The sequence below is a fragment of the Motacilla alba genome, unplaced genomic scaffold, assembly GCF_015832195.1.
Source record: "Motacilla alba alba isolate MOTALB_02 unplaced genomic scaffold, Motacilla_alba_V1.0_pri HiC_scaffold_35, whole genome shotgun sequence".
Classification (NCBI taxonomy): Eukaryota; Metazoa; Chordata; class Aves; order Passeriformes; family Motacillidae; genus Motacilla; species Motacilla alba.
This window is the reverse complement of record NW_024037447.1, coordinates 331,879-344,754: the sequence shown is the minus strand read 5'-3', so window position 1 is coordinate 344,754 and position 12,876 is coordinate 331,879. Positions and strand designations below refer to the sequence as shown.

The 12,876-nt window shown below is 55.9% G+C and overlaps 1 protein-coding gene across 2 annotated transcripts; it reads right to left on the bottom strand.

Moving 5' to 3' along the window:
* Positions 1 to 3,108: 3,108 nt before the first annotated feature.
* On the bottom strand, positions 3,109 to 11,987 carry LOC119696790 (histone-lysine N-methyltransferase 2B-like). 2 transcript variants are annotated; one of them, XM_038126635.1, is made up of 6 exons: positions 11,869 to 11,987; positions 9,268 to 9,452; positions 8,084 to 8,194; positions 7,130 to 7,213; positions 5,377 to 5,506; positions 3,109 to 3,542 (listed from the first exon to the last, which is right to left on the bottom strand). In XM_038126635.1, the coding sequence occupies exons 3-6, from the start codon at positions 8,176 to 8,178 to the stop codon at positions 3,267 to 3,269; spliced, it is 585 nt and encodes a 194-aa protein (XP_037982563.1). In that variant the 5' UTR covers positions 8,179 to 8,194; positions 9,268 to 9,452; positions 11,869 to 11,987; the 3' UTR covers positions 3,109 to 3,266. The 2 variants fall into 2 exon arrangements, with proteins under 2 accessions (XP_037982563.1, XP_037982564.1); XM_038126636.1 differs by having other exon boundaries at positions 7,130 to 7,201.
* Between the last annotated feature and the right edge of the window lie 889 nt (positions 11,988 to 12,876).

The window sequence follows — 12,876 nt, the reverse complement described above, 5'->3', positions numbered from 1 at the left end:
GAGGGGGTCTTGATTGATTGGGGGGGGGATTTTGAGGAAGGGGGGAATTTTGGGGGGGTGATTTTGGGGGGTCCTGATTTGCTGAGAGGGGATTTGGGGAGGGGAGTGAAAATTCTGGGGGGGGGGGTCCTGATTGGCTCAGGGGGAAATTTGAGGAAGGGATTTTGAAGGGATTTCAAAATGGGATTTAAAAGAATCCTCTTCCTGCCATTTTCCCCCCCTTTCCCTCCCTTTCCCCCTCACATTTCCCTCCATTTTCCTCTCACTTTTCCCACCTTTTCCCCCTCAAATTTCCATCCTTTTTCCCTTCATATCTTCTCGCATTTTTTCACCATTTTCCCCTTCACATTTCCCTCCATTTTCCCCTCACCTTTCCCACCTCACATTTCCCCTTTTCCCCCTCACGCTTTCCACCATTTCCCCCTCATTTTCCCTCCATTTCCCCCTCACATTTCCTGCTTTTCTCCTGTCACATTTTCCACCATTTCCCCCTCTCGTTTCCCTTCACATTTCCCGCCTCCTTCTCCTCACATTTCTGGCATTTCCCCCTCACATTCCCGACCTTTTCCCCTCACTTTCCCCTCCATTTTCCCATCATGTTTCCTTTCTCATTTCCTGCCCTTTTCCCTCACCTTTCCCTCCATTTTCCCTTCGCATTTCCCTCCATTTTCCCCTCACATTTCCCTCCATTTCCCCCTCACATTTTTCACCATTTTCCCCTCACATTTCCCTCCATTTTCCCCTCACATTTCCCTCCATTTTCCCCTCACATTTCCCTCCATTTCCACCTCACATTTCCCCTTTTCCCCCTCACACTTTCCACCATTTTCCCCCTCATTTTCCCTCCATTTCCCCCTCACATTTCCTGCTTTTCTCCTGTCACATTTTCCACCATTTCCCCCTCTCGTTTCCCCTCACATTTCCCACCTCCTTCTCCTCACATTTCCCTCCATTCCCCCTCACATTTCCTACCATTTCCCTCTCACGTTTCCCTCAATTTTACCCTCACATTTCCCTCCATTCCCCCTCACTTTTCCCTCCATTTCCCCCTCACATTTTCCCTTCACATTTCCCCCTCACATTTTCCCTTCACATTTCCCCCTCACATTTCCCGACATTTCCCCCTCACATTTCCCTCCATTCCCCCTCACATTTCCCTCCATTCCCCCTCACATTTCCCTCCATTTTCCCCTCACATTTCCCTCCATTTCCCCCCTCACATTTCCCTCCATTTTCCCCTCACATTTCCCTCCATTTCCCCCCTCACATTTCCCACCATTTCCCCCTCACATTTCCCTCCATTTCCCCCTCACATTTCCCGCCATTTCCCCCTCACATTTTCCCCTCCATTTCCACCTCACATTTCCTCCATTTCCCCCTCACATTTCCTGCTTTTCTCCTGTCACATTTTCCACCATTTCCCCCTCTCGTTTCCCCTCACATTTCCCACCTCCTTCTCCTCACATTTCCCTCCATTTCCCCCCTCACATTTCCCTCCATTTCCCCCTCACATTTCCCTCCATTTCCACCTCACGTTTCCCTCCATTTCCCCCTCACATTTCCCTCCATTTCCCCCTCACATTTCCCTCCATTTCCCCCTCACATTTCCCTCCATTTCCCCCTCACCTTTCCCTCCATTTCCCCCTCACATTTCCCCCTCACCTTTCCCTCCATTCCCCTCCCATTTCCCGCCTTTTCCCCCTCCCATTTCCCGCCTTTTCTCCACCTTTCCCCCCCCCCATTTCCCCCCCAAAATGGTGGATTTTGGGTTTTCTCCCCCATTCTGCGCCCCCCCAAACCCCAAAAATCCAGAACCGCCCTGACCAATCAGAGTCTTTATTGTGGGCGGAGCTTGCGCCGCCTTTAAATTAAAATACAAAACCCTAAAATCCCAAAAACACCCAGAAATGCCCCAAAAATGCTGCGGGGGGAGGGGCTGGACCCATTTTGGAGGGGGGAATTGGGGGAGGGGCCCAGGGGAGGGGGTTGGGGGGGCCCCTTGGGGGGGTGGGGAGGGGTCTCCAGGGCTGGAGGTGGCACTGGGAGAACCCCAAAGTCTCTTCTCAGGGGGTCCCCAGGGCTGGAGGCATCTCAAGGACTTCCGGGAGCACCCCAAAATTTCATTCCCATGGTTTTTGGGATCTTCCAGTTGACTGGAGGCATCTCAAGGACTTCTGGGAGCACCCCAAAATTTCATTCCCATGGTTTTTGGGATCTTCCAGTTGACTGGAGGCATCTCAAGGACTTCCGGGAGCACCCCAAAATTTCATTCCCATGGTTTTTGGGATCTTCCAGTTGACTGGAGGCATCTCAAGGACTTCTGGGAGCACCCCAAAATTTCATTCCCATGGTTTTTGGGATCTTCCAGTTGACTGGAGGCATCTCAAGGACTTCCGGGAGCACCCCAACATGTTCTTCCCGTGACTCTTGGTTGACCTCCACGACTCTTGATTGACTGGAGGAGTCTCCAGGACTTCCAGGAGCATGTCCAGGACCATCTCCAGGACCTGTCCATGATTTTTGGGTCTTCCCGGTTGAATGGAGGCATCTCTATGGCTTCAAGGAACACCTCAGTATCTTCTTCCCATGACTCTTGGTTGACCACCATGATTGCTGGCTGACCTCCATGACTCTTGGTTGACCACCATGACTCTTGGTTGACCACCATGATTGCTGGCTGACCTCCAGGACTCTTGGTTGACCACCATGATTCCTGGCTGACCTCCATGACTTTTGGTAGACCACCAGGACTCTTGGTTGACTTCTGCAACTCTTGGTTGATGTCCAGGACACTTGGTTGACCACCATGACACTTGGTTGACCACCATGATACCTGGCTGACCTCCAGGACTCTTGGTTGACCACCAGGACTCTTGGTTGACTACCAGGACTCTTGGCTGACTTCTGCAACTCTTGGTTGACTTCTGCGACTCTTGGTTGATGTCCAGGACACTTGGTTGACCTCTATGGCTCCTGGTTGACCTCCATGATTCTTGGTTGACCCCTATGGCTCCTCATTGACCCCCATGATTCTTGGTTGACCTCCAGGACTCTTGGTTTACCTCCACAACCCTTAGTTGACCCCTATGGCTCTTGATTGACCACCATGATTCTTGGTTGACCACAACACCTCCACAACCTTCTCCAGAACACCCCCGGAAACTCCCAATCGCCTCCAACCGCCTCCAGAACCTCTCCATCCTCCCACACCTCCATCCCGGCCCCCCCCAGAACACCCCGGGGACCCCCCGGAGACCCTCCCCGGCTCAGTTGAGGAAGCGCCGGCAGCGCCGGGCGCCGCAGTTGCAGGGCAGCTTGGCCGCCGGCTCCTCGATGGGGAACTTGTAGTCGTAGGTGAGCTCCTCGCCGCGCAGGATGCGGCGCAGCGCGAAGATGACGATGCGCTTGTGGCCCTCCACGTGGATGACGCGCGAGTAGCAGTTGGGCTCGCACGAGTGGTTGATGAAGCGCGCGGCGCTGCCGTGCATGGTGGCGTCCACCACCTCGGCCTCGTCGATGCGGAACATGTAGCAGCCGATGCCCTGCGGGGACGGCGACGGGGTCGGCGGGGCGGGGAGGTGACAGAGGGTTGGGGGCGTGGTCAAGGGTTGGGGTCACCATCAAGGGTTGGGGTGTGGTCAAGGGTTGGGGTCACGATCAAGGATTGGGATCATGGTCAAGGGTTGGCGTCATGGTCAAGGGTTGGGGACAGTCAAGGGTTGGGGAGAGTCAAGGGTTGGGGACAGTCAAGGGTTGGGGACAGTCAAGGGTTGGGTCATGGTCAAGGGTTGGGGTCACGATCAAGGATTGGGGACAGTCATGGGTTGGGGTCATGGTCAAGGGTTGGGTCATGGTCAAGGGTTGGGGAGAGTCAAGGGTTGGGTCATGATCAAGGGTTGGGGACAGTCAAGGGTTGGGGTCATGGTCAAGGGTTGGGGACAGTCAAGGGTTGGGTCATGGTCAAGGGTTGGGGACAGTCAAGGGTTGGGTCATGGTCAAGGGTTGGGGTCATGGTCAAGGGTTGGGGACAGTCAAGGGTTGGGTCATGGTCAAGGGTTGGGGTCAGTCAAGGGTTGGGGTCATGGTCAAGGGTTGGGGTCATGGTCAAGGGTTGGGGACAGTCACGGGTTGGGGAGAGTCAAGGGTTGGGGTCATGATCAAGGGTTGGGGACAGTCAAGGGTTGGGGTCATGGTCAAGGGTTGGGGACAGTCAAGGGTTGGGGTCATGGTCAAGGGTTGGGGACAGTCAAGGGTTGGGTCATGATCAAGGGTTGGATCATGGTCAAGGGTTGGGGTCATGGTCAAGTGTTGGGGTGACCATCAGGGGTTGGGGTGACCATCAGGGGTTGGGGCGTGGTCAAGGGTTGGGGTCATCATCAAGAGTTGGGGTCACCATCAAGGGTTGGGGTGTGGTCAAGCGTTGGGGCGTGGTCAAGGGTTGGGAAAGTCAAGAGTTGGGGTCACCATCAAGGGTTGGGGTCACCATCAGGGGTTGGGGCGTGGTCAAGGCTTGGGTCATGGTCAAGGGTTGGGGTCACCATCAAGGGTTGGGGGTGTGGTCAAGGGTTGGGGTCACCATCAAGGGTTGGGGGTGTGGTCAAGGGTTGGGTCATGATCAAGGGCTGGGTCATGGTCAAGGGTTGGGGACAGTCAAAGGTTGGGGAGAGTCAAGGGTTGGGGGCGTGGTCAAGGGTTGGGGACATCAGGGTTGGGATCATGGTCAAGGGTTGGGGCGTGGTCAAGGGTTGGGGTCATGGTCAAGGGTTGGGTCATGGTCAAGGGTTGGGGACAGTCAAGGATTGGGGTCATGGTCAAGGGTTGGGTCATGGTCAAGGGTTGGGTCATGGTCAAGCGTTGGGGTCACCATCAAGGGTTGGGGACAGTCAAGGGTTGGGGACAGTCAAGGATTGGGGACCGTCAAGGGTTGGGGACAATCAAGGGTTGGGGACAGTCAAGGGTTGGGTCATGGTCAAGGGTTGGGGTCACCATCAAGGGTTGTGGTCACCATCAAGAGTTGGGGCATGATCAAGAGTTGGGGTCACCATCAAGAGCCGGGGTCACCATCAAGGGTTGGGGCGTGGTCAAGGGTTGGGGTCATGGTCAAGAGTTGGGGTGACCATCAAGAGCCGGGGTCACCATCAGGGGTTGGGGTCAACATCAGGGGTTGGGGTCACCATCAGGGGTTGGGGTCACCATCAAGAGTTGGGGCATGATCAAGAGTTGGGGTCACCATCAAGAGCCGGGGTCACCATCAAGAGCCGGGGTCACCATCAAGGGTTGGGGTCACCATCAGGGGTTGGGGCGTGGTCAAGGGTTGGGGTGTGGTCAAGGGCTGGGGCGTGGTCAAGGGTTGGGGGTGTGGCCAAGGGTGCCCACCTTGCTGTCGTAGAACTTCTCCCGCTTGTCGGTGAGCACGGAGCGCACGACGATTCCGGAATATTCTATCACCATCTCCCCGGCCTCGATGTTCCTCTTGCAGAACAGGCCCCGCCCGTGGATGGCCGAGCTGGAATTGGGGGGGGCGGGGGGGGTCAGGGTCACCCCCAAATCCGGGGAACCCCAAAAATCCCAAAAATCCCCCCAAAAATCCCAAAATCCCCCCAAAAATCAACCCAGGAATGTAAAAACCCTGCAAAAAATCCATCCAGGAACCCCAAAATTCACCAAAAAAAATCACCCCAGGAACCCCAAAATTCCCCCCTGCCCGTGGATGGTTGAGCTCAGGGGGGTCAGGGTCACCCCAAAATCCAGGGAACACCAAAAATTCCAAAATCCCCCCAAAAATCCAACCAGAAAAGCAAAAATCCCCCCCCAAATCCACCCAGGAATGTAAAAACCCCGCAAAAATCACCCCAGGAACCCCAAAATTCCCCAAGTTCCCCCCTGCCCGTGGATGGTTGAGCTCAAGGGGGGGTCAGGGTCACCCCCAAATCCGGGGAACCCCAAAAATCCCAAAAATTTCCCCGAAAGTCCAACCAGAAAAGCCACAACCCTGCAAAAACTCACTGAATTTCACTGAAAAAACCATCCCAAGAACCCCAAAACCACCCCAGGAACCCCAAAATTCCCCCCTGCCCGTGGATGGTTGAGCTGAGGGGGGTCAGGGTCACCCCCAAATCCGGGGAACCCCAAAAATCCCCATTAAAAACCCCAAAATTCTGCTCAAAATCCACCCTGGCTGTGCCCAGGTGTCCCCAGATCTCCCCCAGGTACCCCCCGGGTGTCCCCAAATGCCCCCGAAGTGTCCCTAGGTGCCTTCAGCTGTCCCCAGGAGTCCCCAGGTGCCCCCAGGTGTGTCCCCAAGTGCCCCCAGGTGTGCCCAGGTGTCCTCCAGCTGTGTCCCCAGGTGCGCCCAGGTGCCCCCAGATGTGCTCAGGTGCCTTCAGGTGTGCCCAGGTGCCCCCAGGTGTGCTCAGGTGTGCCCAGGTGCCCTCCAGCTATGTCCCCAGGTGCCCCCAGGTGCCCCCAGGTGTGCCCAGATGCCCCCAGACGTGCTAAGGTGTGCCCAGGTGCCCCCAAGTGCCCTCCAGGTGTGTCCATAGGTGCCCGCAGGTGTCCCCAGGTGCCTGCAGGTGTCCCCAGGTGTGCCCAGGTGTCCTCCAGGTGTGTTCCTAGGTGCCCCCAGGTGCCCCCAGTTGTATGCCCAGGTGCCTCCAGGTGCCCCCAGCTGTCCCTAGATGCCCCCAGGTGTGCCCGCAGGTGTGCCCAGGTGCCCCCAGGTGTGTCCCCAGGTGCCCCCAGGTGCCCTCCAGGTGTGTCCCCAGATGTGCTAAGGTGTGCCCAGGTGCCCCCAAGTGTCCCCAGGTGTCCTCCAGCTGTGTCCCCAGGTGCCCCCAGGTGCCCTCCAGGTGTGTCCCCAGATGCCCCCAGGTGTGCCCAGGTGCCCTCCAGCTGTGTCCCCAGGTGTGCCCAGGTGCCCCCAGGTGTGTCCCGAGGTGTGCCCAGGTGCCCTCCAGGTGTGCCCAGGTGCCCCCAGGTGTGCCCAGGTGCCCTCCAGGTGAGTCCCCAGGTGCCCCCAGGTGCGCCCAGGTACCCTCCAGGTGAGTCCCCAGGTGCCCCCAGGTGTGCCCAGGTGCCCTCCAGGTGTGTCCCCAGGTGTGCCCAGGTGCCCGCGGGTGCCCGCACTCACCGGTAGACGCCCACCGCCTCCTTGGCCGTTCTCTTGAGGTGCCGGAAGCGCATGGCCATGGGCAGCTCCAGGCTGGTGGCGCGGCTGGGGGGGTGTCAGGGGGGGGTCCCCAAAACTGGGGGGACCCCCGAAACCTCCCCCGAGAAATCCCAAATCCCGAAAAACCCCAAAACCACCCCCCAAAATCCCTAAAGAAGCTCCCCAAGTCCCAAAACAGCCCCAAAATCCCAAAACCACCCCCTATAAAATCCCCAGAGAAACCATCATAAAATCCCCAACCCCCTCCCCCCGAATCAAAAAAAAACCCCAAAATCTTCCCATCAAAATTGGGGATATCCCAAAATTCCAAGAAACACCCCAAAAATCCCTCATGGGGACCCCAAAAGCACCCCCAGGTAAGAATGGACACCAGGTCTACCCCCTTGGAAATCTATGGGACAGACACCAGGTCTACCCCCATAAAATTCTATGGAACACCAGGTCTACCCCCATAGAAGTCTATTAAAGGACACCAGGTCTACCCCCATAGAGGTCTATTAAGGGATGCCAGGTCTACCAGGTCTACCCCTATTGACCTCTATGGGAAGGACACCAGGTCTACCTCCATAGAGTTCTATGGGATGGACACCAGGTCTACCCTCATAGAGGTCAATGGGACAGACACCAGGTCTACCCTCATAGAGGTCAATGGGACAGACACCAGGTCTACCCTCATAGAGGTCAATGGGACAGACACCAGGTCTACCCTCATAGAGGTCAATGGGACAGACACCAGGTCTACCTCCATAGAGTTCTATGGGACAGACACCAGGTCTACCCTCATAGAGGTCAATGGGACAGACACCAGGTCTACCCCATAGACTCCAGTGTGGGGGATAAAGAATTTTGGGGGGTCCCTGAGGGGGTTTTGGGGGAGCAATTCCCTAAAATCCTGTGGGGTGGGTGAGGCCTCACCGGGTGGGCTTGAGCTGCACCTCATCCTCCTCCTCCTCGCGGGGCGGGGGTCCCTGGGGGAGGGCGCGGTGCTGGGACGCCAGGAAGCTGAACATGTCGAAGGTGCACTTCCTGCGGGGGAGGGGAGGCCTCAGAGGGGACCCCCACCCAGGGGTGACCCCTCCCCCATCCACAGGGACACCCCCCAAACCCCCAGGGGACCCCCAAGTGTCCCCACCCCTAAGGGTGGCACTAAAGGGGCTCTGGGGAGGGGCTTGGAGCCCTCCCAGTGCCTTCCAGTATGGCCCAGTGCTTCCCCAATGCCCTCCCAGTATGGCCCAGTGCCTCCCAGTGCCTCCCAGTATGGCCCAGTGCCTCCCAGTATGGCCCAGTGCCTCCCAGTATGGCCCAGTGCTCTCCTAATCCCATCCCAGTATGGCCCAGTGCCTCCCAGCAGCTCCCAGTATGGCCCAGTGCCTCCCCAGTCCCATCAGAGTATGGCCCCGTGCCTCCCAGTATGGCCCAGTGCCTCCCAGTCCACCCAAATTCCCTCAACTCAATCCCAGTTCCTACCCCAACCCCCACTAACCCCTTCCCAGTAACTCCCAGTCCCACCCAATCCCCTCCCAGTCCCCCCCAAACTCCTTCCCAGTAACTCCCAGTCCTTCCCAGTCTCCCTAAATCCCCTCCCAATCTCCCTAAATCCCCTTCCAGCCCCCCCAAATCCCATTCCAGTCCCTCCCAGTTCCTCCCAGTATGGCCCAGTGCCTCCCAGTCCACCCAAATCCCCTCCCAGTCCCCCCCAAACCCCTTCCCAGTAACTCCCAGTCCCTCCCAGTCCCTACCAGTCTCCCTAAATCCCCTTCCAGTCCCTCCCAGTTCCTCCCAGTTCCCCTAAATCCCCTCCCAGTCTCCCTAAATCCCCTTCCAGCCCCCCAAAATCCCCTTCCAGTCCCCCCCAGTCCCCTTCCAGCCCCCCAAAATCCCCTTCCAGTCCCCCCCAGATCCCCCCAGGTCTTCCCAATCCCCTCCCAGTTTGCCCCAGTTCCTCCCAATCCCCTCCCAGTCCCTCCCAGTCCCCCCAAACCCTCTCCCAGTCCCCCCCAGTCCCCTCCCAGTTTGCCCCAGTTCCTCCCAATCCCCTCCCAGTCCCTCCCAGTCCCTCCCAGTCCCCCCCAGTCCCCTCCCAGTTTGTCCCAGCTCACCTCAGGTAGAGCTCGGCGCGGGCGCATCCCGAGGGGTTGCGGGGTGGGGGCGCGTGGGGGGGGGTCCCTGCGGGGGGGGTGGTACCGGAACCGGTACCGGGAGCAGCTCCCGGCGCCCGGCAGCTGCTCCAGCAGGAAAACCACGGCGTCGTGGTGGATGCCCAGCAGCCGCAGCCCGCTCATCCCTGCGGAGCGCAGGAAATGGGGCTGGGGGCTTCCCAATGGGGGTGAGAGGGGGTTCGGGGGCTTCAAAATGGGGCTAGGGGCTTCGAAATGGGGTCTGGGGGCTCCAAAATGGAGTTTAAAGGGGGTTTGAAGGCTTTGAAATGGGGCATGGGAGCTTTGAAACGGGGCTGGGGGCTTCCGAATGGGGTTTGGTGGGGTTTAAGGGGGGTCTGGGGGCTGCAAAATGGGGGTTAGAGGGGGTTTGGGGGCTTCGAAATGGGGCTGGGGGCTCCAGAATGGAGTTTAAAGGGGGTTTGAAGGCTTTGAAATGGGGCATGGGGGCTTTGAAATGGGGCTGGGGGCTTCCGAATGGGGCTGGGGACTTCCAAATGGGGTTTGGTGGGGTTTAAAGGGGGTCTGGGGGCTGCAAAATGGGGGTTAGAGGGGGTTTGGGGGCTTCGGAATGGGGCTGGGGGCTTCGAAATGGGGTCTGGAGGCTTCAAAATGGGGGTTAGAGGAAGTCTGAGAGCTTCCAAATGGGTCTGGGGGCTTTGAAATGGGGCTGGGGGCTTCAAAATTGGGGTTAGAGGGGGCCTGGGGTCTTCAAAACGGGGTTTGGTGGGGTTTAAAGGGGGTCTGGGGGCGTCAAATGGGGGTTAGAGGAGGTTTGGGGCCTTCGGAATGGGGCTGGGGACTTCAAAATGGGGCCTTGAGAGGGTCTGGGGGCTCCAAATGGGATTTGGGGAGGTTTAAAATGGGGCTGGGGGCTTCGAAATGGGGGTTAAAGAGGGTTTGGGGGTTTCAAAATGGGGCTGGGGGCTTCAAAACGGGGTTTGGTGGGGTTTAAAGGGGGTCTGGGGGCGTCAAATGGGGGTTAGAGGGGGTTTTGGGGCCTTCGAAATGGGGCTGGGGACTTCAAAATGGGGCCTTGAGAGGGTCTGGGGGCTCCAAATGGGATTTGGGGAGGTTTAAAATGGGGCTGGGGGCTTTGAAATGGGGGTTAAAGAGGGTCTGGAGGCTTCCAAATGGGGCTGGGGGCCTTGAAATGGGGCTGGGGGCTTCCCAATGGGGTTTGGTGGGGTTTAAGGGGGGTCTGGGGGCTGCAAAATGGGGGTTAGAGGGGGTCTGGGGGCTCCAAAATGGGGTTCAAAGGGGGGTTGGGGGCTTTGAAATGGGGCTGGGGGCTTCAAATGGGGCTGGGGGCTTTGAAATGGGTCTGGGGGCTTCAAAATAGGGGTTAGAGGGGGCCTGGGGTCTTCAAATGGGGGTTAGAGGGGGTTTGGGGGCTCTGGAATGGGGCTGGGGGCTTCAGAATGGGGGTTAAAGAGGGTTTGGGGGCTTTGAAATGGGGTCTGGGAGCTTGGAAATGGGGTCTGGGGGCTTCCAAATGGGGCCTTGAGAGGGTCTGGGGGCTCCAAATGGGATTTGGGGAGGTTTAAAATGGGTCTGGGGGCTTCAAATGGGGTTTGGGGGCTTCAAAATGGGGCCCTGAGAGGGTCTGGGGGCTTCGAATGGGAACTGGGGAGGTTTAAAATGGGGCTGGGGGCTTTGAAATGGGGGGGTCGAAGGCGGTTTGGGGCCTTTGAAATGGGTCTGGGGGCTTCCAAATGAATTTAGGGGCAATTTTGGGATTTTTGGGGTGATTTGGGGTTTTTTTGGGGTGATTTTGTGGCGTTATGGTGATTTTGGGGTGATTTTCGATGATTTGGGGTTTTTTTGGGGTGATTTTCAGCGATTTTTGGCTTTTTGGGGGGTGATTTTCAAGGATTTTGGGCTGATTTGGGGGTGATTTTCAATGGTTTTGGTTTTTTTCTGGTGATTTTGGGGTGATTTTCAATGTTTGGGTTTTTTTGGGGTGATTATGAATGGTTTTTTTGGTTTTTTGTGGTGATTTTGGGGTGATTTTCAAAGTTTGGGTTTTTTTGGGGTGATTTTGAATGGTTTTTTGTTTTTTGTGGTGATTTTGGGGTGATTTTCAACGATTTTGGGGGTTTTGGGGGGTGATTTTCAGTGATTTCTGGCTTTTTGGGTGATTTTGGGGTGATTTTCAAGGATTTTGGGGTTTTTGAGGTGATTTTCAGGGATTTTGGGGGTTTTGGGGTGATTTTCAGTAATTTTTTGCTTTTTGGGGGCGATTTTGGGGTGATTTTCAAGGATTTTGGGGTTTTTGAGGTGATTTTCAGGGATTTTGGGGGTTTTGGGGTGATTTTCAGTGATTTTTTGCTTTTTGGGGGCGATTTTGGGGTGATTTTCAAGGATTTTGGGGTGATTTTGGGGTGATTTTGGGGTGATTTTCAATGATTTTGATATTTTTTGGGGTTGATTTTCAATGATTTCTGTTTTTTTGGGGTGATTTTCAATGTTTGGGGTTTTTTTGGGATGATTTTCAATGATTTTCGTTTTTTGGGGTGATTTTGGGGTTTTTTGGGGTCTCACCTGCGAAGCTCAGGTGCCTCAGGTGGGCGTTGGCTCGCGCCTCCTGCACCCGCTCCAGCACCGCCCGCCACGCACCTGGGGGGACACGGGATGGGGGGTCACCCCAAAACCCTCCCAAAGCCCCCAAAATCCCCCAAATTCACCCCAAAAATCCCCCAAATTCTCCCCAAAATCCCCCCAAACCATCCCAAAAAAAAAACCCCAAAATTCCCCCCAAATTATCCTAAAAAAACCCAAAATCTCCCCAAAAACCACCCCAGAGAAACCCCTAAAGCCCCCAAAATCCCCCAAATTCACCCCAAAAATCCCCCCAGGACCATCCCAAAAAAACCCCAAAATCCCCCTTGAATGATCCTAAAAAAACCCCAAAATTCCCCTAAAAAAAACAGAAAATCCCCCCAAATTATCCTAAAAAAAACCAGAATCCCCCCCCAAAATCCCCCCAGAAACATCCCAAAAAAACCCCAAAATCCCCCAAATTCACCCCAAAATCTCCCCAGGACCATCCCAAAAAAAACCCCAAAATCCACCCCAAAATCCCCTCAGAAACATCCCAAAAAAAACCCCAAAATCCCCGAAATTCACCCCAAAATCTCCCCAGGACCATCCCAAAAAAAACCCCGAAAATCCCCCTAAAAAAACAGAAAATTCCCCCCAAATTATCCTAAAAAAACCCAAAATCCCCCCCCAAAATCGCCCCAGAAACATCCCAAAAAAACCCCTTGAAATTCCCCAAATTCACCCCAAAAATCCCCCCAAACCATCCCAAAAAAAACCCAAAATCCCCCCTGAATTATCCTAAAAAAACCCCAAAATTCCCCTAAAAGACCCAGAAAATCCTCCCAAATTATCCTAAAAAACCCCAAAATCCCCCCAAAAATCCCCCCAGAAACATCCCAAAAACCCCTTGAAATCCCCCCAAATTCACCCCAAAAATCCCCCAAATTCTCCCCAAAATCCCCCCAAACCATCCCAAAAAAAAAACCCCAAAATTCCCCCCAAATTATC

Excerpts from the sequence above, each read along its gene's own strand:
- LOC119696790 (XM_038126635.1), bottom strand. The coding sequence starts at position 8,178 with ATGTTCAGCTTCCTGGCGTCCCAGCACCGCGCCCTCCCCCAGGGACCC. Across the intron at positions 7,214-8,083 it reads GTGCAGCTCAAGCCCACCCG|CCGCGCCACCAGCCTGGAGC; the intron begins GTGAGGCCTCAC and ends ACACCCCCCCAG. Across the intron at positions 5,507-7,129 it reads GAGGCGGTGGGCGTCTACCG|CTCGGCCATCCACGGGCGGG; the intron begins GTGAGTGCGGGC and ends CCCCAATTCCAG.